The sequence below is a fragment of the Erinaceus europaeus genome, chromosome 5 (assembly GCF_950295315.1).
Source record: "Erinaceus europaeus chromosome 5, mEriEur2.1, whole genome shotgun sequence".
NCBI lineage: Eukaryota > Metazoa > Chordata > Mammalia > Eulipotyphla > Erinaceidae > Erinaceus > Erinaceus europaeus.
The window spans coordinates 120,804,664-120,827,633 of record NC_080166.1 but is presented as its reverse complement, the minus strand read 5'-3'; the positions used below and the strand labels follow the sequence as shown (position 1 = coordinate 120,827,633).

Sequence of the window (22,970 nt, the reverse complement as noted above, 5' to 3'; positions counted from 1 at the left end):
TGAGCCTTAACATTACATGGGAAGTGCTAAGGCACTGGTCGAAGGTCTGATGCTGTACTGTTTCTCTCTTTTTCTGTATCTCAGTTAGTAGTAAATACTTATACTATTACAAAATGTTAGAAGTATAGTTTCATATGTGTGTGAAACTCAAAGTTTCAGTGCCATAACAGCGAACAGTTCCGTATACCTCATCCCTTCTTCTTCATTCCATCGGGAACCACCCTCGTTTTCAGAGTCTGAGTTTGTTAGGTTATTAATATTACTTCAAGTTCATTTGTTTCAGTGGAAACTGAGTGGAACTATCTGAAATTCATCTTTTACTTCTTTGTCTCATGTAGTTTAGTAATTTTTAGTCTCATTCTGTCCCAAAGATACAAGGGATCCTTTTAATACCAGAGTAATATTCCACTGAAGATATACACTGCAGCTTCTTTACCCAGGTATCGATGGATAAGCATTTAGGAACGCTATACTTTTGTTATTATGATAGTGTTACTATGAACATAGGGGTGCATTTATCCTTTCCAACCATGCTTTCAACTGGAGAAGATGGGGGTCTTAAAGAGATGGGTAACACTGAGCCATGAGAAATACTAATTGCTACTGTGCAGTAGAATTTCTACGTCACTCACTGTAACAACCCTCATGTACACACAATGTATGAGATACCTATACTGGGGACCTGGCAAAATAGCTCACCTGGGAAGCCAGCTCTTTTTGTCATGTAGGAGACCCTGAAGGGAAGGGCCGAGAAGGCTAAGGGACTTCCAGGAGCATGCGCAAAGAAGACGTCAGGCCCCGCCCCTCGCTGCGGCCCCTTCTACCCCGGAAATGCTGGGCTGAGCGGCCGAGGCGCTGCTTGCTGGCTCCGCTTGGCCCGGCGCGCCCTGCGCGTGCGGAGGGCCTGACTGCGGCACCCTGGAGCCGGAGCCGGAGCCGGAGCCGGAGCCGGAGCCGGAGCCGGAGCCGGAGCCGGAGCCGGAGCCGGAGCCGGAGCCGGAGCCGGAGCCGGAGCCGCAGGCCTCGGCGGCAGAGGCTGTGTCCTCCCTGACAGTCGCTGACGCGTTCGTGGAGGCCGACGAGAGCCCCAGCCCATGCCCGCCGCCTCCAGCGCTCTCCCGCAGGTTCATCTGCTCTTTCCCCGGCTGCGGCGCGCACTACAACAAGGCCTGGAAGCTAGACGCGCACCTGTGCAAGCACACGGGGGAGGTAACACGCGGTGCACAGCTGGGACAGTGCAGGGCGAGCGAGCGCTGTGGACGCGGCCCCCGGGGCCCCTGGACAGCAGGCGCGACCCCCCCCCCCCCCCAACGGCCTACCCAGTGCCTGAAGTTAAGAAGTAGCTGAGGTGGCGTGACCCAGTTGGAGAGATCTCAGCTTGGCATACCTTGTGCTTAAATAACCATGCTGATTGGGCTATGTAACTAACTTAAGATTTTAAAAAATGTCCAACGTGTAGAATAGGGTAGTCTTATCTGTTTAAGAAATCCAGGAGCTGCCCTTGAAGAAGCTGACACATTTATTGTGGGGCAAACTTGCCCCGAGGTTATGTAAACCAGAACTCCTTGTTGAACTGCAGCACTGTCTTATGATCTGTCTATCAGAACCTTAACTTAAGCATTTTATTGGGCCAGGCCATGGCGCACCTGGTTGAGCTCACATGCTGTCATGCATAAGGACCCAGATTCAAGCCCCTATTTCCCACCTGCAGGGGGAAGCCTCACAGAAGTGGTTGGTTTATTTGTGGGGAATTGAACACAGGACTTTGGAGCCTCAGGCATCAAAGTCTTTTCTGTATAACCATCATGTCATCTCCTCATCTTTAGCTCAAGAACTTATGGTACTTCCTGCTAACATGCCCACTTGCATCAACCAAACCACCTTATTATGGCTTGACACTGACTGCAATTTGTTCTTAGCTTCTGCCCACCTGTCACAACACCCCAACCCCAAACTCTGAACTTCTCAAAAACCCTATTCAATTTTTGAAAGATGAAGATCAGTTTTTGGAAACCAGAGTCTGTCATCTTCTTAGGATTGCTAGCTCCCTGAATAAATCCATTTCCTCCTCACTAACACTGGCTGACACTGAACCTTGGCATTCACAGCAGAAGCAATCAACTGCTAGGACAGAGAGCCTTACCTTGGACTCTGGGCTTAATGAGCAACCCCTTCCCTCTTTAATCTTCACTCTTGGTGGACAGTCACTTCTTGTGATCTGTAAAAACAATACATGCATACTTGGAAGTCTGTCCCCCTGCCAGCAGACACTTGCATTCTGTATTCCCCCAGTATCCCAGCAAGGCCTTAAATTACATGAATGGTGATAAGTAGGCTGGGATTGACTTGGGTTTTTCTTTACTTTCTGCTAGAGACCATTTGTTTGCCATCATGAGGGATGTGGCAAAGGCTTTGTCAGGGACTACCACCTGAGCCGCCATGTCCTGATTCACACTGGAGAAAAGCCATTTGTGTAAGTAGAGAACTGTTATTTGACTTTTAAGGCATCTAGTTATGTTTGGGATATAGGTCTGGTAAGAAAATTGAATCCTAGCTCAGGAGATTGAGAAAGTGAATCCCCACCCCTTCATGGTGGGGCTTCACTGCTCCAGGCTTTTTTCAGATAAAGATAGCATAGTACCAAAGCTTCATCCAGTGCAATGGAGACCAGGTTTGAGCCTGGGTCTTCCACATGGTAAAGCAAGAGCACTACCCAGCTGAGCTATTATTTCTTTGGCCATGTCCCGAGCTGAAGTTCAGGTTTAGAGTGGGGGTGGGGGTGGGGGGGGGTCAGAATACCTGTAGTGGTAGGCATAGTGCCTTGTCCCTGTAGCCATTAGTGCTTGTTGGTAAGAGCTAAGATTCGAGCTTGGAAAGAAAGTCTTGCTTCTTATGTTGCTTCATATGAGGAAACAAAAACAGAACTTCACAAGGATAAGTTATAGAAACCCTCACTCACTGAGGTGAGCTACAATGGCTTGGTGATATGCCAGAGAGCATAGTGGTTTATGCTTCTGCCCTAGATATCTGTACTTCTTCTTTTTTTTTTTTTTAAATATTTTATTTATTTCCTTTTGTTGCCCTTGTTTTATTGTTGTAGTTATTATTGTTGTCACTGTTGGATAGGACACAGAGAAATGGAGAGAGGAGGGGAAAGACATAAAGGGGGAGAGAAAGACAGACACCTGCAGACCTGCTTCACCACTTGTGAAGCGACTCCCCTGCAGGTGGGGAGCCAGGGCTTGAACTGGGATCCTTACACCAGTTCTTGTGCTTTGTGCCACCTGCGCTTAACCCGCTGCGCTACAGCCCAACTCCCATATCTGTACTTCTAATGATAAATATGTTTTTTCATCCCTAGAGATCTTTTTGGAATTGCAATTTTGAAAGTGACATTTTAGGCAAACTTGAGGTTATCAGATTTTAACAGTAGCCTAAGCATGACTTAGGCCTAAGCAGGACAGAGATGTTTGGAACTCAGTTTTTCACCTTCCTGCTGTCCTGCATATAAAGGATGTCTGGTGTCGAGTGTTTACTTCAAATGCCTAACATGATCACATCAAAGTGGCTGACAATGGTATGCCTTAGTACTTTGGAACTTGCTAGGCTATTTTATGCAATACTTTGAATAATTAGATTTTATAAAGTAGAAGGACATTACATCTTAAAACTTGTCTTGGTTTGTTCATATTTTGTTTTACATAATTTTGTACAGTTGTACAGTTAGTGGCTGTGACCAGAAATTCAACACAAAATCAAACTTGAAGAAACATTTTGAGTGTAAACATGAAAATCAGCAAAAAAAATATGCAGTAAGTATGGATTATTTAATATACTTAAGTTTTCAGAATACTTTTGTTTATTGTTCATATTTATGTAATCTTTATCAGCTAAATTTTGTCTGACTTGTATCAGAATTCAGTCTAACACTTAAGTGTCAGAGCATTGGTTTTAATTTGAAGGCAAACATTTTTGTGCTAAAATATATTCCTGGTAACTTACCCCATATGAAACATTCTTGTTTTTTCAAATGCATTGTTCTCCAAGAACTTTTGGACATAGAATTTCACAGTAACTAAGTGGATGAACATAGCAAGTATATAAACGATACAATTCTTTTGTCATGATTGGATTTTATTATGAACTGTTTTTGATTTTTCTTAAGACTAACAACCCTTCACTAAACAGTGCAGTTTTGAAGGTTGTGAGAAGACCTTTAAGAAACATCAGCAGCTGAAAGTCCACCAGTGCCAGCATAGCAATGAGCCACTATTCAAGTATGTACTTTCCACTGGTGAGAATTTCTGTGATTCCATGGGGTAATAAGAATAACATGCAAGGAAAGGTTAGGTACAACTGTTCCTTGTCAGCCTTTTCCTATTAACACGTTCAGTGTATACTCATGTATATATTGGGGCATTTCAAAAGCTTAGCTGTGTTTTGGTTTCTCTTAAATGTTTGAAGTATTTCACAGTAATATTTGAGATTAGCAACCCAAAGTTACATCTAGAAGAAGAGCTAAGGAATTAGTGATCTACTCAAATAGAGCTTGTTTGACGATATGGAATGTCATTATGAATACACTAAGTGCTCCTTGTGTACAGAACAAAAGCACTTGGTCTTAACCTGTTTTAGACTTGCTTGAGGAACATGGGCAATTGGACACATCAGAGTAAATTTGAAAGGGGCATCTAGGAATCCACTCCCTGCAGAGGGGCACTGGCAGCGACTGTCCACACACAAGCTGCCCTTTGAGCTGCTGCTGTAATGGTACCATGCTCAGTGGTCAGTCCGACGTTCATTTTGGTGCTGCTGCTGGATTTTGTCCACCACAAGCAGTGTTGGGTTTTCTAGAGCTGAGTTTTCTTTTTCACACCACTCCAGTGCAGCTTCACTAGAAAAACTAGATGCACATGCTTCAGATTGCCTTGTTTGCTTAACCCGCTTTCCCATAGCCATGAAAACAGTTACTTTTTCAGAAGTGGAAAGATGAAAACAGGACCAGGGAATGATCTCAGTAGTAGCACATAGGACTTGGTGTCCATAAGCTCCCAGATTCACTGTCAGGAACTCAGCCAGAGCTGAATGGTGGTCTGGATTTTCTCATAGAAATAAATAAAATCTTTAACATTTTTGAAAAAAGATGAAAACTGTTTAATCTGTTCAAAGGACATAAAAAAGGAATGATACTCCCCCTCCCAACTTTATCACAGGGCTGGGTAAATAACTTGAATTTTGTCTGTAGTTATGCCTAAGTTTTAAATCCTTACTTTTATATGACTGGTTGCTTTGGTTTTGGGGAGCGGAGACTTTTAGAGGAGAAAAGAGCAGGCTAGCAGTTACCCGACGCAGGGGCAATTTTGAAAATGTGTTGGCTAATGCCATGTGTGTTGTTGACCCAGGTGTACTCATGAAGGATGCGGGAAGCACTTTGCCACTCCCAGCAGACTGAAACGGCACAAGAGGGTGCACGAAGGTAGGTGAAAGGGGTTGCTTGAAGTTGCTTAAGGGTGGTGGTGTGACTCAGCAGCACACCAGCTGAGGGCAGTTTGCTTAACTGTTTTGACTTCTTTTTTTATTTTATTAATATTTATTTTTATTTATTTATTCCCTTTTGTTGCCCTTGTTGTTTTATTGTTGTAGTTATTATTGTTGTCATTGTTGTTGGATAGGACAAAGAGAAATGGAGAGGGGAGAGGGAAGACAGAGAGAGGGAGAGAAAGATAGACACCTGCAAGACCTGTTTCACCGCTTGTGAAGCGACACCCCTGCAGGTGGGGAGCCAGGGCTTGAACCAGGATCATTATGCGGGTCCTTGTGCTTAGCGCCACCTGCACTTAACCCGCTGCGCTACAGCCCGATTCCCAACTGTTTTGACTTCTAACCTCCACAGTTATACTGGGAAACTCAAAACTGTATAGTTGGTGGCACCATTCTCTTTACTCAAGTTTTATACTCTTAAACACAGAAGCAAGGCAATATTATTACAGGGGTTCAGAGTTAATATTTTAGGAGCTGGGCGGTAGCATAGCAGGTTAAGTATACATTGCATAGAGCACAAGGACCGGCGTAAAGATCCTGGTTCGAGCCTCCGGCTCCCCTCCTGCGTGGGTGGGGGGTATCACTTCACAAGCGGTGAAACAGATCTGCAGGTGTCTTTCTCTCCCCCTCTGTCTTCCCGTCCTCTCTCAGTTTCTCTCTCTCCTTTCCAACAACAATGACAGCAATAACAACAACAATAATGATAAACAACAAGGACAACAAAAGGGAAAAAACAGCCTCCAGGATCAGTGGATAATATAGGCACCAAGCCTCAGCAGTAACCCTGGAGGCAAAACAAAACAAAGTTAATATTTTATCATTTACATCATGAGCTTCAGTGAACTTTATCTAAGTAGAAGTTATGCTCCAAACCAGGCACTGCTTCTGCTTTTTCTTTTTTAAATTTATCTATTTTGATAAAAATTGAAAGGGTAGGGGAGAGAGACAGGGAGACACCTGCACCACTACTTCACAACTCCTGAAGCTTTCCCCCTACAGGTAGGGACCAGGGTCTTGAACCCAGGTCCATGTGCATGTTAATATGTATTCTCTACCTGGCCTCTGCATAACCATTGTGCTAGTGTCCGTTTTGTTTCATAGGGCTTTTTCCTGGGGTATTCTAATTTATTTTCTTCCTTAGCTGTACCACTCTTCTTTGCAGTGTGAAACTTACAAAGTAAGTAGTTTAGAGGAAGCCAGAGGGTGGGCACAGAATAACTGAGATTTGGTGTTGGTGGTCTGTCAAGAAAAAAGGACCCCTCCATATACCTCAGACTCCCTGGAGAACAGGGGCAAATGTTAAGCAGGAGGGAAAGCAGCCATGCATAGGAAGTGGGGCATAAAGCAGTGGGCACCCGCAGTATGTCTAGCTTAGTGAGCAAAGCAAGAAAAGCACGCATACCCTTGTAAATTAAGCACAAGTAAAGTCCAACAGGAGACACTTGCTATGCAGTCATTTGTAAAGACAATAACCCCATCTCTGGAGACTTAACAGTATAGACTACCACTGGGGGTAAGAGTACAGTTGTGGAGACATGTTGTTTCCTACATAATTATGACTGGCATTTACACTGGATATTCACAAATGCTGTCACTAATTGGGTTTTTTCAACAGGCTATGCATGTCAGAAGGAATGCTCCTTTGTAGCAAAAACATGGACAGAGCTTCTGAAACACATGCGAGAAGCTCATAAAGGTAAGACAGGTACAAATGACCTGGTGGGAATACCTGCCTCTATAGAACTGATCAAGTGCTTTAAAGAATGAAATGCTCAATAAGTGCTTTTGAGCAGATGCATTTCAGTATTACATTCTGTGATGTGTCAGGTGCCTCTGCTGTCTGTGGTTCCAGGCTGGGTAAGACTTCTGCCCGTTCTCTTAGAAATAGCATGAACCCTTAGCATTTTCAGAGGCTCTGACAAGGACGTATCTTGGGAGGCACTGTTGTGCTGTGGGACATTTTGGGAAACTGTCCTGTGGCTTAGAAGAAAAAGAGGGCAAAGGGTCTGTTTCACTTTTTGCACTGGCCCATAGGCACCATTTGGAAGATCTGCTCCTTGGCAGTGGAGTAGTGACTCTGTAATATAAGAACTGAGACAAACTTTCACACAGTAAGAGCTGAAATTGGTTTTCTTTGAAATTTCATTATGTAAATTTAACTGTAGGGTTTTTGGCCAGGATGTGTTAGTTATGCATCCAGTATTAATTTTCTCCATGGTCCCGCCTAGGCAAATGGGTTCAATTTGCTTGTCTCTTCTACCAGAGGAAATAACATGTGAAGTATGCCAGAAGACATTTAAACGCAAAGATTATCTGAAGCAGCATATGAAAACGCATGCCCCAGAAAGGGATGTCTTTCGATGTCCAAGAGATGACTGTGGTAGAACCTACACAACCCTATTTAATCTCCAGAGCCATATTCTCTCTTTTCACGAGGAAAGCCGCCCATTTGTGTGCGAACATGCTGGCTGTGGCAAAACTTTCGCAATGAAAGTGAGTATTCACCCTCGCAGGCTGTTTGTCCACCCTGGTGCACAGGTGCTAGGATGGGAGGGCTGGGTGAGTCGGGCTCTTGCTTCATCTGGAGTGAATTTTTTTTTCTTTTCTTTTAAAGACTGGTTTATTTCTGATAGGAGCAGAGAGAACCAGAGCATCACTTTGGTATGTGTGATGCTTGACCGTACTCTCAAAGGGATAGAGAATAGGGAAGCTTCCAATAGAGAGGATGGGATATGGTCCTCTGGTGGTGGGAACTGTATGGAACTGTACCCCTCTTATTTCACAATCTTGTCGATCATTATTAAATCCCTAATAATAATAATAAAAGCTGAAAAATAAGAAAACACAAAGCAGAACTTGGACTGGGTTTGGTGTATTGTACTAAAGTAAAAAAAAGTCGGGGGGGGAGGATTTCAGGTCCTGGAACATGATGGCAGAGGAGGACCTAGAGGGGGTTAAATTGTTCTGAGAGATGTTACACATATACAAACTACTGTATTTTACTGTTGACTGTAAACTATTAACCCCCTTAATAGAGAGAGAAAAAACCTCATGCTTGAGGTTCCACTGCTTTGTCCACTGTGCCACTTTCCTCACCACTGGAGTGACTCTTAACTTAAGGCCTTAACTGAAAAATCAGATTTGCCTCTCTCAATGGTTCTCTGACCCTGCCCCTAGACCAGGAGCAGTAGCATCACCGAGGAACTTGCCAAAAGGCTTATCTGTTATCTGTAGGGCCCAGTCTAACCTGCTACACCTGAGACGGGATGGGCCCAGTAATGAACCAGCCTCCAGCTAATGCTTCTGTGGGCTCAATTTAAGGACCAGTGGTTAGTGGTACTGTGCTTATTAATTCATGTGTATGTGCTGGCATTTGGAGTGTCCTTTTAGACTGCCATCATTTTGGGGGTTAAGAGAGAAGGCGGCAAGAACATGAGGGCAGTAGAACTTAGGGGATTTTGTCTGGGTCTTGATAGGAGGTAAAGGAGAGGTTTACAGTTTGCAGACTCACTTCAGGTGCTCTGATAAGCCAGGGCCATGTGCTGGAATAAAGGCAGGAGAGAGATATATGGTTAGCTCAGCATAACGATCTACAAGCTTTTGAAGTCAGATTTGCCATTGGTGTTCGGGTATAATGTGGACACAGATTCAGTTAAAATAAGCTCTATCAACTTGGAATAGTTCATCCAAAACTTGTAGTTCCCTCTACCCCACCCCCCCCTTCCCTCAGTTCCAAAAACTTATGAAGCCACAGGTGGTGGATCCTCAACCTGGGAAAAGACAATTTGAAGAGTCATTCTGCTCTGGTGGGTGAAATTCCTCTAAGAGGTCAAATTTCTCAATCAAACATAACAGAAAGACTGAAAGCTTCTTTAACTCCAGGAGTTTTCATATTAATAAACACTAAATGCAAAGGTAACTTTTCTTCTCCTTCATTGTAGCAAAGTCTTACCAGGCATTCTGTTGTGCATGACCCTGACAAGAAGAAAATGGTCAAAGTAAGTTGAAATGGCAAGCTGTAAATTTTTAAACAGAAACTACTTAGGCCAAATGCAGTCTATTAATATTTTCAACCAAAATCTGTGCAAGTAATTGAAAAGCAACTGTGGATTTAATAATCTGTTAAAAAGGGAGAGATACACATATACACAGAAAGAGACCTGAGCACTGCATAGATCTGGCTTATGATAGTGCTGGGAATTGAACCAGAGGCCTCAGACATGCAAACCCAGAGCTCTAGCACATCACATCCTTATAAAGGAGTATTGTATGCCTATTGGTATATAATTACTGCATAGCTATTTTAGATGATGTTGATTTTTTTTGACACTAATCATCTGTTTTCCTGATCTTCAAAGGTGAAACCACCTCGTGAAAAACGGAGTCTGGCCTCTCATCTCAGTGGATATATCCCTCCTAAAAGGAAACAGGAACATAACTTACCTTTCCCTGCCAGTGGAGAGTCACTGAATTGTACTGAAGATAAGGTGCTCTCAACAGTTGCAGTACTTACCCTTAGCTAAATACCAGATTGCTTTGGCCATTTTTATTTTGCTATTTATCTTTTTAATGTGGTGCTGGGGATGGAACTCAGGGCCTAATGCATGTAGGACGTAAGCTGTACTACCGGGCCGCCTCTCCCCACCCCCACCCCCACCCCAGCTAGTGCTTTGTTTAAAGGACTACAGACCAACCAGCTCAATTGCTTTTGCTGAGAGCACATTTTCCTTTATTAAAATCACTGATGTAATGTATCTGAGTCTCTGTCTTTTCCATGTTCTTTGTTCAAAGTGTCTTCATTCTGGGACATCTGAGTTTCTCTATATGCTTTCTCTTCCTTTTGGGTCAAACAACGGAGAACACACATTAGAGCTTTTCCTCCTTTAGTGGGTTGTGGCCTAGATAAGAAGGTCGCTATTCCAGGCATCATCTGGAGTAGCTGATCAAATATCTCCTCCTAAAAAGGGAAACCAGCAGAAGAGTAACTCATTGTCAGTATTTTTAATTCTAGTGTTAATACGCTAATATCCATTACAAATCAGTATTCTTACAGGTCCAAGAAGGCTGACAGAGGACCTAATGGGGGTTGTATTGTTATATGGGAAACTGGGGAATGTTATGCATGTACAAACTATTGTATTTACTGTTGAATGTAAAACATTAATTCCCCAATAAAGAAATAATAATAAAAAAATCAGTATTCTTGAATTGCAATTCAAGTGACTAGCTAAATCAATGTGTACATTTCAGGGTAAGCTAACTGTAATTGGTACAATAACCAGGCAATTATAGAAATCCATGTAACTACTAAAACACTAAAGACCTAGTGATGGGGGGGAGCTTATGGGTTTGAATCCCCACTCTGTCAAAACACTGAGGGCTCTTTGGATCCATATTACCGCCCTCCCCCAAATAAAGTACCATGTGGTAAGTAGGACACCTTTCCCCACATCACTTCAGTGCAGATCCCAACACTCACTAACACAGAAACATTTGGTGTGATTGGAAAACCAGTAACATCCCATTCTAAGGGTCCAGGTGATCTGTTGGGCTAGCACCCAGCCTAAATGATACTAACATGGAACTTAGAAAACCACTGTACTAATGATGCTTTTTTAGCTGCTGATGTGACCTAACTCCAGAGGATCTTCCACATTTATCCTGCGATTGTATAATAGTCATGAAGTAGAATGTTTTCACATGGCAAAATATTTATGCTCCATAAAGAGATACATGCACATGGTGGTCCAGGAGGTATCACAGTGGATAAAGCGCTGGACTCTTAAGCATGAGGTTCCAAGTTTAAGTCCCAGCAGTACATGTACCAGAGTGATGTCTGGTTCTTTTTCTCTCTTTCCTCCTCCTCTCTTTCTCATTAATCAATAAATAAAATCTTTTAAAAAAAGAAATATGTATATATACATAGTATGTTTGCACTTTGGAAAATAAATTGCAAAGCTATTGCCATCACTTGGTAGAATTACCCATTCTTTTTTTTTTTTTTAAAGATTTTATATATTTCACAAGGTAGATAGGTAAGTGGAGAGAAGAGGGAAGAGAGCTTAGAAGAGAGCATATGCAATACTGGAGGTCAAACTCAGGACCTTGTGCTTGCAAGTCCAGAGCTCTACCCCTGTAATACCTCTAGGGTCACCTGTTATTTTTCCTTTGCCTTGACTTTTTTTTCCTTTTTTTTTTAGATTTTCTGCAATTGTATTTTTAGATCAGAACAAAAGACAAGCAGTTACTCATACTCACCATTTTATTTGCTGGCTCTTCTTTATTCCTCCCTTCCTTTACAGTAATTTGAACTTTGTATTTTTTCTCAAGCCACTGTTGAATCTGCTTACTCTTTGTGCACAAATCATGTTGTCCAATACTTGAGGAAAATGTTAGCTCCTTTGTTAGAGTTTGACCTAGTTTGAGACAGTGAGACTTGGTCACAGGGCTTTTTCTTTTCTTCTAATGAAAACAGGAGCTTACCAGAAATACATCATAAACTCTTCTGTCTTTTAGTTTCACTAACCAGTACACAACACAAGCCTTGTGTTTAAATAGAGGAGACAGAAGGTACTGATTTTTCACTTGCCAAGTAAGAAAATTTAAATATGAAAAGCCTCCATTTGTTACCATCACTAGATAGAACAACAAAAGAATGATCCTTTTAAAGGAACAAGTTTAGCTTTATAATAAAAACCTTATTAAAGGCATTAGGACAAATTAGAGTTTTCATTTAGGAGGAAGTTAACCGTTGTCTCACGGGTGGGGGAGATAGCATAATGGTTATGCAAACAGACTCTCATGCCTGAGGCTCTAAAGTCCCAGGTTCAGTCCCCCATACTACCATAGCCAGAGCTGAGCAGTGCTCTGGTGTTTCTCTTTATGTCTCTCTCTGCATCTCTGTCAAAAATAAATAAAATATATATTTAAAAAAAGTCTCACAAAAAATTTCCCCAGGTAAACTACTTAAATGTGAAAATAAATACAACTTAAAAGCAGATAAAAGGAGGGGCTGAGCAGAGGTACAGCCTGTAGAGCACACCTATTACAATGCTCAAGGACCCAAGTTCAAGCCCCTGCTCCCATCCGTAATGGAGAAGCTTCACATGTAGTGAAGCAGTACTGCAGGTGTCTCTCCCTACCCTCTTCATTTCTATCTCTAATAAATAAATAAATAAATAAAATATAAAGCAGATATAAGGAAAGAGATGTTTGTGATCTCAGGACAAGGGAAACATTTCATTAAGAAAAAGGTAATTTACTATATCAGAAAAGCTACTGAATAATAAAGGGAAAAAGTAGAAATCTGAGGTGCTTTTATATCGTGCAGAACAGAGACCGCTGTAAGCCAGAAAGAAAAACAAGCCACTTAAGTAGAAGAAAGAGAACATAAAAGGCAATGTATAGAAGAGGAAACTCAAAAGGTGAAAAGCAACACAAATGCAAATAAACATAACAAAAATTCGAGTCTGCCAGTACCAAGAGTAGGTGAAGACATTGAGAAATTTCACACACAGCTTGACAATTGGACCCATGCATCTGAAGTGTGCACAAGGCGACACTGACATTTGAACATGCTCAGTGCCCAAACAATGAAAAAACGAAAACAAGTTCAGTGCCTGTGGAAATGGGACTAATAAAGCTATCATCTTATGATGCCATGTCATCTGATAATTACAACAAATTAGCTACGGCTGTTAGAATCAGGTCCTGAAAACAGCAGTGTGCCATTTCTAATTTTTACCACATAAAAAATCATTCTCTATTCTGTTAACAAATATCTCTGTGGCTGGCATTTGGCAATATGGACTGGATTTTTGCCAAGTCCAGGAGTGTGAGCAGGCACCACTGGGGATGGAGGTTGGACTAGAAGGCACATAGGAGTCTTCAGCAATGCTGTTTTTTGTTTCTTTGTTTGTTTTTGAGAGCCTTGGCCACAATGGAACACCATGCAACAGAGAAGTTTCATGAGTGGTGAGGCAGTGCCATGTTGACTCTCCTCTTTTTCATCCTCTAGGGGGAAAAAACTGGGTCAGCAAATAGTTCACTTGAATAGGTACTGTTTTGCCATGTGTACAAGCCAGGTTCAAGCCCAGCACTCAAGTGTATTGAAGGAAGCTTCAGTACAGTAATCTCTTCGCTCTCTCTGCTTCTATGTATAAAAAGTAGAAATTAATAGAGTTCTATCAGGGTGATGGAATCACACAGTGAAGCCTTGATAGCAGAGAAAGAAAAATTGCAACAGCACAATATGGATGGTGGGTAGCAGGCATTCACAATGGTATTATAATTTTTCTATATATTTTTTCATTTCCAAAAGGAAAAATAATTTTTCCATAGGAATTCTTTTACTAACACTTGGCTTTCTTAGAGTGTCTAACAACTTGTTCTCTATCAGAACAAGGAACTTGCCTGTAGCAAATTAGCCTTCAGTTGTCTCTGAACACAGCGACCTGTCCCCTCCAAGTCTCACCAGTCAGTACAACATTATTTTTTTCTGTAACACAGATGTTCTTATCATCCTTATTTTCTGAGTTTTTTTTTTTTTTCCAGTCAGCATCCTTGTTAAATGTGGTGTTACAAAGTGGGTCATTGGGTATGTGTTGACTTTCTCAAGGAACACAGCTCTGTCAGCCTTCTAACTTGCCCTAGTGTGTTCCCATAAAAGTCTTTTGTGATGAGTGGCTCAAACAGCAGTAGTGAAAAATAAACCTCTTGGGGGCCAGGTGGTGGCACACTTGATTGAGCACACATTACTGTATTTAAGCACCTGCCCCTCATCTGCAGGGGACACTTCATGAGCGGTGAGCAGGTCTGCAGGTGTCTTTCTCTCTCCCTATCTCGATTTCAATTTCTCTCTGTCCTACCAAAAATGAAAATAGGAAAAAAAAAGGGGGGAAGGCCACTGGGAGCAGTGGATTCATAGTATTGGCACCAAGCCCCAGCCATAACCCTGGTGGCAATAAAAAAAAATAATAATAAAAAGTAATAAAACCTCCCACTGAATAGCCAGGCCATCACTTCTATTGAGTTTAAATACCAAATGCTTTGTGGGGTGATCAGCAAAACATGCAACTATTTACAATAGTACATCAGTGTACATGGGTATGGAGGATACCACATCAGTCACTTCAGAGTTTAGAAAGTGTTTGTGTGGGAGCTGGGTGGTAGCGCAGTGAGTTAAGCACACATGGTGCAAAGCCCAAGGACCGGCCTAAGGATCCCGGTTCGAGCTCCTGGCTCCCCACCTGCAGCGGGGTTGCTTCACAAGTAGTGAAGCAGGTATGCAGGTGTCTGTCTTTCTCTTCTCCTCTGTTTTCCCCTCTTCTTTCCATTTCTCTCTGGCCTATTCAACAACAACAACAGCTATGAACTATGACAACAATAACAATTACAACAAGGGCAACAAAATGGGATAAATGGCCTTCTAGTAGTAGATTCATAGTGCAGGCACTGAGCCCCAGCGATAACCCTGGAGGCAAAAAAAAAAAAAAAAAAAGAGAAAGTGTTTGTGTAATCAGCCATACGCCTCTGCCTTAAAGATGGGGGTGAGGGGGAGAAGGATGAATGAGTGGCACATGGAGAGGAGCTTGAACCCATCTTTTCCAAGTCTCATTACCTGCCCACCTGCCCAAACATTTGGAGGCTAAGCTAAGGACATAGGGGAAAGAGTTCCTGTCATTTTGGCTTTCTGCTTTGTTTTTCCTCCTTTAATACAGGTTCAAACAAAGAGACAATGGACATAGTATATAAAAGAAAAATGGAGAATAAAAAAAGAATGGATCTTATAACAAACTATTAGTAACAAAATTAAAAAAAAAAATTAAAACTCGAACCAAAAAAAAATGGAAATAAAAAATGTAAACCAGACACCACTGAAAGTGGTGATGAAATCATGGCTTTTATAGGTAGTTTTTCAGTCATCACACATTTAAAGCAATGATTTGGTGGCTAGGAGGTGGCTCAGTGGCAGAGCACATACCTTGTTTGCATGAACCCTGGTACTACAGAAGATGGCCAAGTAACAATCTGGTTTCCCACTCAGAAAATGAAACAGGGTCAGGTGACGGTGTGCCTTATAGAGTATGCAGATTACAGTGCAGAAGAACCCAGGTTTAAGTCTCCTGTCCCCACTTTAGCAGAAAAGCTTCACAAGCTATGAAGTGCTGTAGATACCTTTCTTTCTTCCCATCTCTATTTCCCTCTGTCCCATTTTCTCTTTGCCTCTATGCAAAATAAATACATAAAATATTTAAAATAAATGAAACAAAATCAGCAACAACAATAAACCTGTTGATTTGTAATCGTAAGGGGTCCAGAGAGCATATAGCAAAATACATACAAGTTGTACGCTTAGCCTTTTCCATTTCCCGAAGTTGTAATCGTTCTTGGTGAATCTGCAGTCCTGTCATGAGCTGATACTTCGGAGGCTCCGTGCTGGTGTTTCTTGGAACCAATCTCAGGCCTCGTTCATCCAGGAGTTGAATCACATTTGCTCGGTGCATGTTTCCCAAGTCATTGCCCTGCTCATCAACCACATGAATAACTCGATCATGAATTTTTCTCCCAATGCTACCAAAATCTGTCTTTTCCTTCTTCTTCTTCTTCTTTGTTCTTTCACTGTGGGGGTCTTTGGCAGTGCTAAAAGCTTGTGCGTAAACTACACAGCACACTCTTGGAGTAGAAGCGAGGAGGGGCAACTGTGCCAGTGCTGTCTGTTGTGCCATGTATTTGCCAAAACAACTTCTAACACAACCACTTTCAGTCTTTTTGGTTTGTAATGTTAACCTCTTTAGAAACAGAGCTGCCATCCTAAATATGAGAAAAATTCATTTCAATTCAGTCATTCACTCCCATGGCCTGCTATTGTCATGGAGGCCATGCATGAGAAGCCTGTAGGACCAGTGTTATCTACAAGTGTAAGAACCAGTGCATAGGAAGTTTATTTATACCAGTAACATGGACTATTGGGTGACCTTGCTCACACTCATTCCCAGCTATTATTATTAGAGCAATCTATATAGATTAGCACAGTAATTTCATTTTTCACTTCTTTCTTCCCTAAACTATAGCTCATTTGACTGTTTCCCATTGAATTTGTAGTGGCAAATCCAAAGGGAGATGTCACTCTAATGGTGGCCATCTCCCCCACCCCTAAAATATATATTTAAAAGAGTAAGAAGAGAGAAGGGGAGAGGGAGGAAGAGATATACCTGCAATATTGCTCTTCTGCTCATGGCTATCATACTCATAACCAAAGGTCAGAGCAGTATCCTGAAGATGGGACATCTTAGGTATTACACCTCCTCATATGCTGTGCACCTTCTATAAAACAGTCTGTCAAAAGGGTTTAATCTGAGCCTGGTTCTATCTCCAGATCTAGCTTCCAGCTTCCAAAGGAATTCAGAGCCAGTCTCAAAAGAGAATTAAATTAAGACAGTACCACAAGGAGATAAAAGTGTGATAAATCCAGAATGTGAAAGAACACAACTGGCTTGGTGTCTTTAAAAAGTAGGTCATTAAGGAGGAAAAGGGGAGGGGGTCCCTGCTATTCTTTGAATTAAAAAGAAAAACTGTAAGAAAACATGATTGTAAAATGTAGGTTTTAAAAAGAAAAACTAATAAAAATGACGTGATTTTAATACAGATTGCCATGTGTACTGTTCTGTAAGAAATCAAACAGCCTGCATGCATTTTGAAATAATGAAGACTTTAGAGATGGAAATAACTTATATTACTCATTCATTTATTGCGTTCTCTCTCTCACTCTCTACTAGCTAATATTCACAAGCTCATACTTTCATTCTTTCCAGGGAGGATGGAACAAAGACACACAGATTCTTGTTAACTAAATATTTGTGCAATTATTTTTTCTAATTTCTAGAGCCCTCTCTGGCACCTTCCAAAGACGTTCCATAAAGTCTTAGATTCTCTCGCAGACCTGTCAGCTATCCTATGTGAATGATTCCAGTCTGGGTATTCCAGCATTGATCGAAGCAGATAACACCTTTGTCACCATGCCTTCCTTCATATTGCTCTCCCTCAGTTCCCTGTGCTTTCATAAGGATATAACGTACTTTCCATACAGAGGTTGGCTGTTCAAAAAAAAAAAAAAAAGAAACACTAATCTACAATAATGGCAAGAGTCCATATGTACTTTTGGTCAATTAACCACAATTTTTTTAAAGCTATAAGCTTTCAAAATTTATTTTACTTTTTAGTTGTTCTAAAAAGTAATAAAAATTTTTGCATAAGAGAATTATTCCCATAAATACTCAAAATTAAATGATATATTTCCATTTAATAATCCTATTAAATCATACTGGTCTAGAAACTTAAACCACACTATGGAGAGATGGCTACTGACAGTCTTCAGGCACTTTTAGAGTGATTACATTCTATTAGTTCTAGGGTGGGGAGATAATGTAATGGTTACACAGACTCTAATGCCTGAGGATCCAAGGTCCCAGGTTCAATCTCCCACACAATCATAAGCCAGAGCTTAGCACTACTCTTGGAGGAAAAAAGTTGTATTACTTCTAATTATAGTTGATGAAATCTAATTTTATATACTTGTTGACTCTCATAAGAAAAACAATCATATTAAATGAAAATATATTTTAATTTCATAATGTCATATATTTTCTTTCCTTCTTTCTTTTCCCAGAGCACTATTCAGCTCTGGCTTGTGGTGGTGGTGATTGAGCCTGAGACCTTTGGTATCTCAGGCATGAAAGTCTTTATTGCATAACCATTATGTTATCCTCCCAGCGCATATTTACTTTCTTTTTAAAAGTCTGTTTTTAAACTTTATTTATTTAACTTGTCAGAACAGAGAGAAGCTGAGAAGGGAAACAGACAGGGAGAGAGATAGAGAGACGCCTGCAGCATTGCTTCACATCTCATGAAGCTCTCTCCCTGCAGGCTGGTAGTTGGGGCTTGAACCCAGGTCCTAGTACACGGTAAAACATGTACTTAACAAGGTGTACCACATCCCTTACTCTTGAAACAGTCATTTCCTCTTTTAGAACGTTCTACTTTAATGATCAGAATCATTGTCCATTCAAAACCAATGTCATCTTTCCTGCTTCTGCTCTCCCCCACTTCTACAGCTAACCCAACACCCAGACGTACCAATTTCACTTTCTAATATTAATCAAATCCATCTATTTCTCTAACTAGCCAAATCTTGGCTTAAGGCAGTATCCATCTCTTATCTGGATTTCCATCAGTCTCCTGCCTACATTTTCTTTCGACACACTTAAACTCTGCCATCAGTTCTGCCCTGTTCATTACTGTCACCACACCCAAAGCCCTCTCCACTTTAAACTGTCCAGGGTGGCAAAAAAGCTCACTCAGTAACGCAGCTGCTTTACCAAATGCACAACCAAGGTTGGAGCCTGGCCTCCACCACATTGGAGAAAGCATCCATACTGCGCTTTCTTTTACTTTCTATCTGCAAAAGTCAGCTGGGAGTGAAGAAACCGCAGAGATAACCGCCACCCCACCCCCAAAAGCCAAAACTCTCCAGAGATTATAGGCCAATATATATATTTTTATAAGGATGAAAGGTCTTTTCCATCCCCTCCAGCCTTGTTTCATACCAAACTTCCTTTTGCCCAAATCACAGTGTTTCTAGTTTTTGAACATTAAATCTTCCTCTATATTTAGGAAACACTAGGTGGTTGCGTAGAGCTGTGTCTGTAAGACTGTTTCTCTTCTTCTATGACATTTATCAAAATTGTTAATTTTGTGATTATCTTCACTGTCTCTTAGAGTGCTTGGAACTTTGCCTTTACGAGAAAACATATGTACTTTTTTACAGGAGTCAATAATATAACCACTAAATAACTAAATAATAATTGGGAGGAGGGAAAGACACACCCCCCCCCCCCCCCATTGCTTCCTGCCCTTCCCCTTTAGGCCTTCTTTGGCGACCACAAACAGGCGAGGTATATCTACGGAGCACAGGTCAGGAGCAGTGCGGGCACCTCGGCCAGGACAGCTCGGTCACGTGACCACCCCTGCAAGCCCCTGGGAGAAGGGGGCCGCGGTGCGTGCTTAGTGAAGGGGCGTGAGGATGTACGACGTGTGCCCACCGGCTTGGCGGGGTGGGACGTCTAAAGGATGGCAAAGCTGGCAAGTCCCGTGCCTGAGTTTTCTTTGGGAAGCTCGGATAGTGGCTTCTGAACTTGGCTTTGCAAGAGGCCGGATCCCTGGCCCCGCCTCCAGGCCTCTCCGCTCTCCACCTGGCGTGCCACTGAGCTTGCCGAGACACAGCCTGGAGCACAGCCGCAACTTCCGCTGACACGTCACTTAAAGCCCACCCGGCACAGGACCCTTCATCTGTCCACGTTTGCTCGCCTTACCTTTACCTACACTGTGTCCAGGGATTAGTAGGGCGTGGCGGAAGAAACTCGCAAACGAGTTCCGTGAAGAGACCTCGTCGCATCCCGTAGTGGGCGGAGCTTGTGACCGCCCCCCCCCCCCTTAAGTGAGGGTCTACGTGGGACGCACCTCCTCCGGAGGGCGGATATATTTCCTCCGACTGGAAACCGTGGAGGTGACGGGAGGTTCCAGCCAGGGAGCGGAGACTGGACTGTTACTTGGCTTTCACCGAGGCAGAGTGCGAAGAGGAGCTAGGCTATCCCTCCCCGTACAGCGCTCTCAGGCGAATAGTTTTCGTAGACGTCTTTTAAACAAAATGCTCACTTAGCAAAACCTTCATAAGCACAAGTTCTTTTTTTTTAAAAAAATAATTTATTTCTTTATTGGGGAATTAATGCTTTACATTCAACAGTAAATACAATAGTTTGTACATGCATAACATTCCCCAGATTCCCATTTAACAATACAACCCCCACTATGTCATTCATCATCTTTCATGGACCTGTATTCTCCCCACCCACCCACCCCAGAGTCTTTTACTTTGGTATAATACTCCAATTCCATTTCAGGTTCTACTTGTGTTTTCTTTTCTAATCTTGTTTTTCAACTTCTGCCTGAGAGTGAGATCATCCCATATTCATCCTTCTGTTTCTGACTTATTTCACTCAACATGATTTTTTCAAGGTCCATCCAAGATCGGCTGAAAACGGTGAAGTCACCATTTTTTACAGCTGAGTAGTATTCCATTGTGTATATAGACCACAACTTGCTCAGCCACTCATCTGTTGTTGGACACCTGGGTTGCTTCCAGGTTTTGGCTATTACAAATTGTGCTGCCAAGAACATATGTGTACACAGATCTTTTTGGATGGATGTGTTGGGTTCCTTAGGATATATCCCCAGGAGGGGAATTGCAGGGTCATAGGGTAGGTCCATTTCTAGCCTTCTGAGAGTTCTCCAGACTGTTCTCCACAGAGGTTGGACCAATTTACATTCCCACCAGCAGCATAAGCACAAGTTCTTTGTAATCAGTGCGAGTTGAGGATCTATGCCTCCCACTTGCTAGTGAACAAGCTCGGTAGATCAGAAGCTCCCTCCCCTCACTGCCAGGCCCTGGCCTGAAGGTTGTGGGGTCATGCAGAGATAAGCAGGCCACCTGCGTGATTCAGAAAATATTATTGGGGGAGCCGGAACAGGCCCGCGGCTTGGGGGGGGGGGGGGCTGAGCTGGTAGTGGTTCTGGGTCTTGTCCAGACTCTGCAGAGAGATAAACCAGGATAGGGGCGGAGGAGGTAGCACAGTGGTTATGCACAGATTTTCATTCCCAAGGCTCTGAAGTTTAATCCCTGGCACCATCATAAAACAGAGATGAGCAGTGCTCTGGTAAACAAATAAGCCTGGGTGAGGCCCTCAAACGCAGGGATCCTCCCTGCTCTTTCTTGAACACCCCAGGGCCTTGGTTGTACTGGCCACCCTGTAGGCCATTAGACTGTTGGTGCCTTCCCTCTGCTCCCTTCTTCCATAGAAAATTCCCAAGGGTAGGGTGAGAATCTGCAGTCTGACTTAATGAAGCCACTTCATGACAGAACACGTAGAGTTGTCAATGCCAGGATATTACATTTATGAAATATTGAACACAGCAAAACATTGCTTTAAGAAAATATTTCTTGACAAAGTTTTGATACATGGGGTTGGAACCTGAGTCCTCAAACATGCAAGTTCTGTGCTCATCCTGCTGCGCTATCTTCCCTGCTGAGTGAACACGCTGCTTTATTCTCATAGATAACTACTTGAATCATGCATTACCTTGTTTAATATACAGAAGGAAGTTAGTTCATCCTTAACACTGAGTGCAAAGACAAAGTCCCCCCCCCAATACACACACCCTTTTTTTCTCCTACAGGGTTATTGCTGGGGCTCAGTGCCTGCACTATGAATCCACTGCTCATGTGGCATTTTATTTTATCTTATTTTATTTTATAGAACGGAGAGAAATTGAGAGGGGAGGGGAAGATAAAAAGGGAGAGAAGAAGATAGATACCTGCGGACCTACTTAACCATTTGTGAAGCAACAGCCCTGGTTGGAGCCAGGATCCTTGTGTGGGTCATTGTGCTTAGTACTTTGCGCACTTAACCCGGTGTGCTACCACTTGGTCCCTGTTTTCTCATCAAATCCACAGTGTCTGGAATCATTAAGCCCAGAAACAATGTGTGGTTGTGACCAAAAGTCCGAGGTTAGTATCTACATGTTGGCTATTGCCAGGTTTAAGACGAAGAATTATAAAAGAATGTTATTCTACCTGAATTAGTCATTAACGCCAAGAAATAAGTATGTTTAGTGCAACTAGGATAGAGTGGCTAGCACAGTGTCTAGGGAAATGGTAGGTGCTCAGAAATGTTATTGCTACATTTGTAGCACTTACCTTTGTGCTTTTTGGTCACTGTTCTAGGTGACTTACTTCTTGCAAGTGTTTAAACGAGGCAGGACCTTTTTACTCCATTTTACAGGTGAAGAGACTAAATAAAGCATATAGAAGTCTAGTAGTTTGCCCAGACACACAGTTACCAGCAGAATCAAGGATAAAGAATCTCAGGCAGGCTGGTACTGGAGTTGGTGCTCTGAACAATAAATGTTCCTCATGGTGCTGGACCTAATAAAAAGTGGTGGGGTTATAAGTTTCTGTAACTATTACATAAAATGAACAAAATTGATGGAAGAGTTTAGGACCCAAACTAAAATATTTATTTACTATTGGATAGAGACAGAGAAATGAGGGGAGGATAGAGAAGGAAAAACATAGACACATCTGCATCCTTGTTTCACTACTCAAGCTTCCCCCCTGCAGGTGGGGACCAAGGGCTTGAACCTGGGTTCTTACGCATTGTCATGTGTGTATTTAACAAGGTGCACTACCACCTGGCCCCACCAAACTAAACTCTTAAAATTTGGTATTGAGGTTCTGTATGTCTAGTTCCTAAAAGAATTATTTTGTGGGTGATTACTTTGAAAATTATAACACTTTGTGTTGGGGGTCAGGAGGT

The 22,970-nt window shown here is 42.3% G+C and overlaps 2 protein-coding genes across 5 annotated transcripts; one reads left to right on the top strand and one right to left on the bottom strand.

The window, feature by feature from the left end:
• Positions 1-446: 446 nt before the first annotated feature.
• GTF3A (general transcription factor IIIA) lies at positions 447-10,295 on the top strand. The gene is made up of 10 exons (XM_060191875.1): positions 447-570; positions 845-1,209; positions 2,373-2,473; positions 3,716-3,812; positions 4,189-4,277; positions 5,403-5,476; positions 7,157-7,237; positions 7,805-8,034; positions 9,483-9,539; positions 9,900-10,295. The coding sequence occupies exons 1-10, from the start codon at positions 447-449 to the stop codon at positions 10,062-10,064; spliced, it is 1,383 nt and encodes a 460-aa protein (XP_060047858.1). The 3' UTR covers positions 10,065-10,295.
• Positions 10,244-20,034, bottom strand: MTIF3 (mitochondrial translational initiation factor 3). 4 transcript variants are annotated; one of them, XM_016187831.2, is made up of 5 exons: positions 19,911-20,010; positions 17,483-17,636; positions 15,884-16,353; positions 11,800-11,957; positions 10,244-10,498 (listed from the first exon to the last, which is right to left on the bottom strand). In XM_016187831.2, the coding sequence occupies exons 2-5, from the start codon at positions 17,527-17,529 to the stop codon at positions 10,280-10,282; spliced, it is 894 nt and encodes a 297-aa protein (XP_016043317.1). In that variant the 5' UTR covers positions 17,530-17,636; positions 19,911-20,010; the 3' UTR covers positions 10,244-10,279. The 4 variants fall into 4 exon arrangements, with proteins under 4 accessions (XP_016043317.1, XP_060047666.1, XP_060047668.1 ...); XM_060191683.1 differs by lacking the exon at positions 17,483-17,636 and having other exon boundaries at positions 19,911-20,034; XM_060191685.1 differs by lacking the exon at positions 17,483-17,636 and having other exon boundaries at positions 19,921-19,997.
• Between the last annotated feature and the right edge of the window lie 2,936 nt (positions 20,035-22,970).

What these genes read in the sequence shown, in the direction of transcription:
- GTF3A (XM_060191875.1), top strand. Translation starts at nt 447, where the DNA reads ATGGATAAGCATTTAGGAACGCTATACTTTTGTTATTATGATAGTGTT. An exon ending in ACTGGAGAAAAGCCATTTGT is followed by an intron (nt 2,474 to 3,715) that starts GTAAGTAGAGAA and finishes AATTTTGTACAG; the next exon opens with TTGTACAGTTAGTGGCTGTG. An exon ending in GCAAAACTTTCGCAATGAAA is followed by an intron (nt 8,035 to 9,482) that starts GTGAGTATTCAC and finishes CCTTCATTGTAG; the next exon opens with CAAAGTCTTACCAGGCATTC.
- MTIF3 (XM_016187831.2), bottom strand. Translation starts at nt 17,529, where the DNA reads ATGCTGGAATACCCAGACTGGAATCATTCACATAGGATAGCTGACAG. An exon ending in TCACATAGGATAGCTGACAG is followed by an intron (nt 16,354 to 17,482) that starts GTCTGCGAGAGA and finishes TCTCATATTTAG; the next exon opens with GATGGCAGCTCTGTTTCTAA. An exon ending in AAAGGCTAAGCGTACAACTT is followed by an intron (nt 11,958 to 15,883) that starts GTATGTATTTTG and finishes GTCTCAAACTAG; the next exon opens with GTCAAACTCTAACAAAGGAG.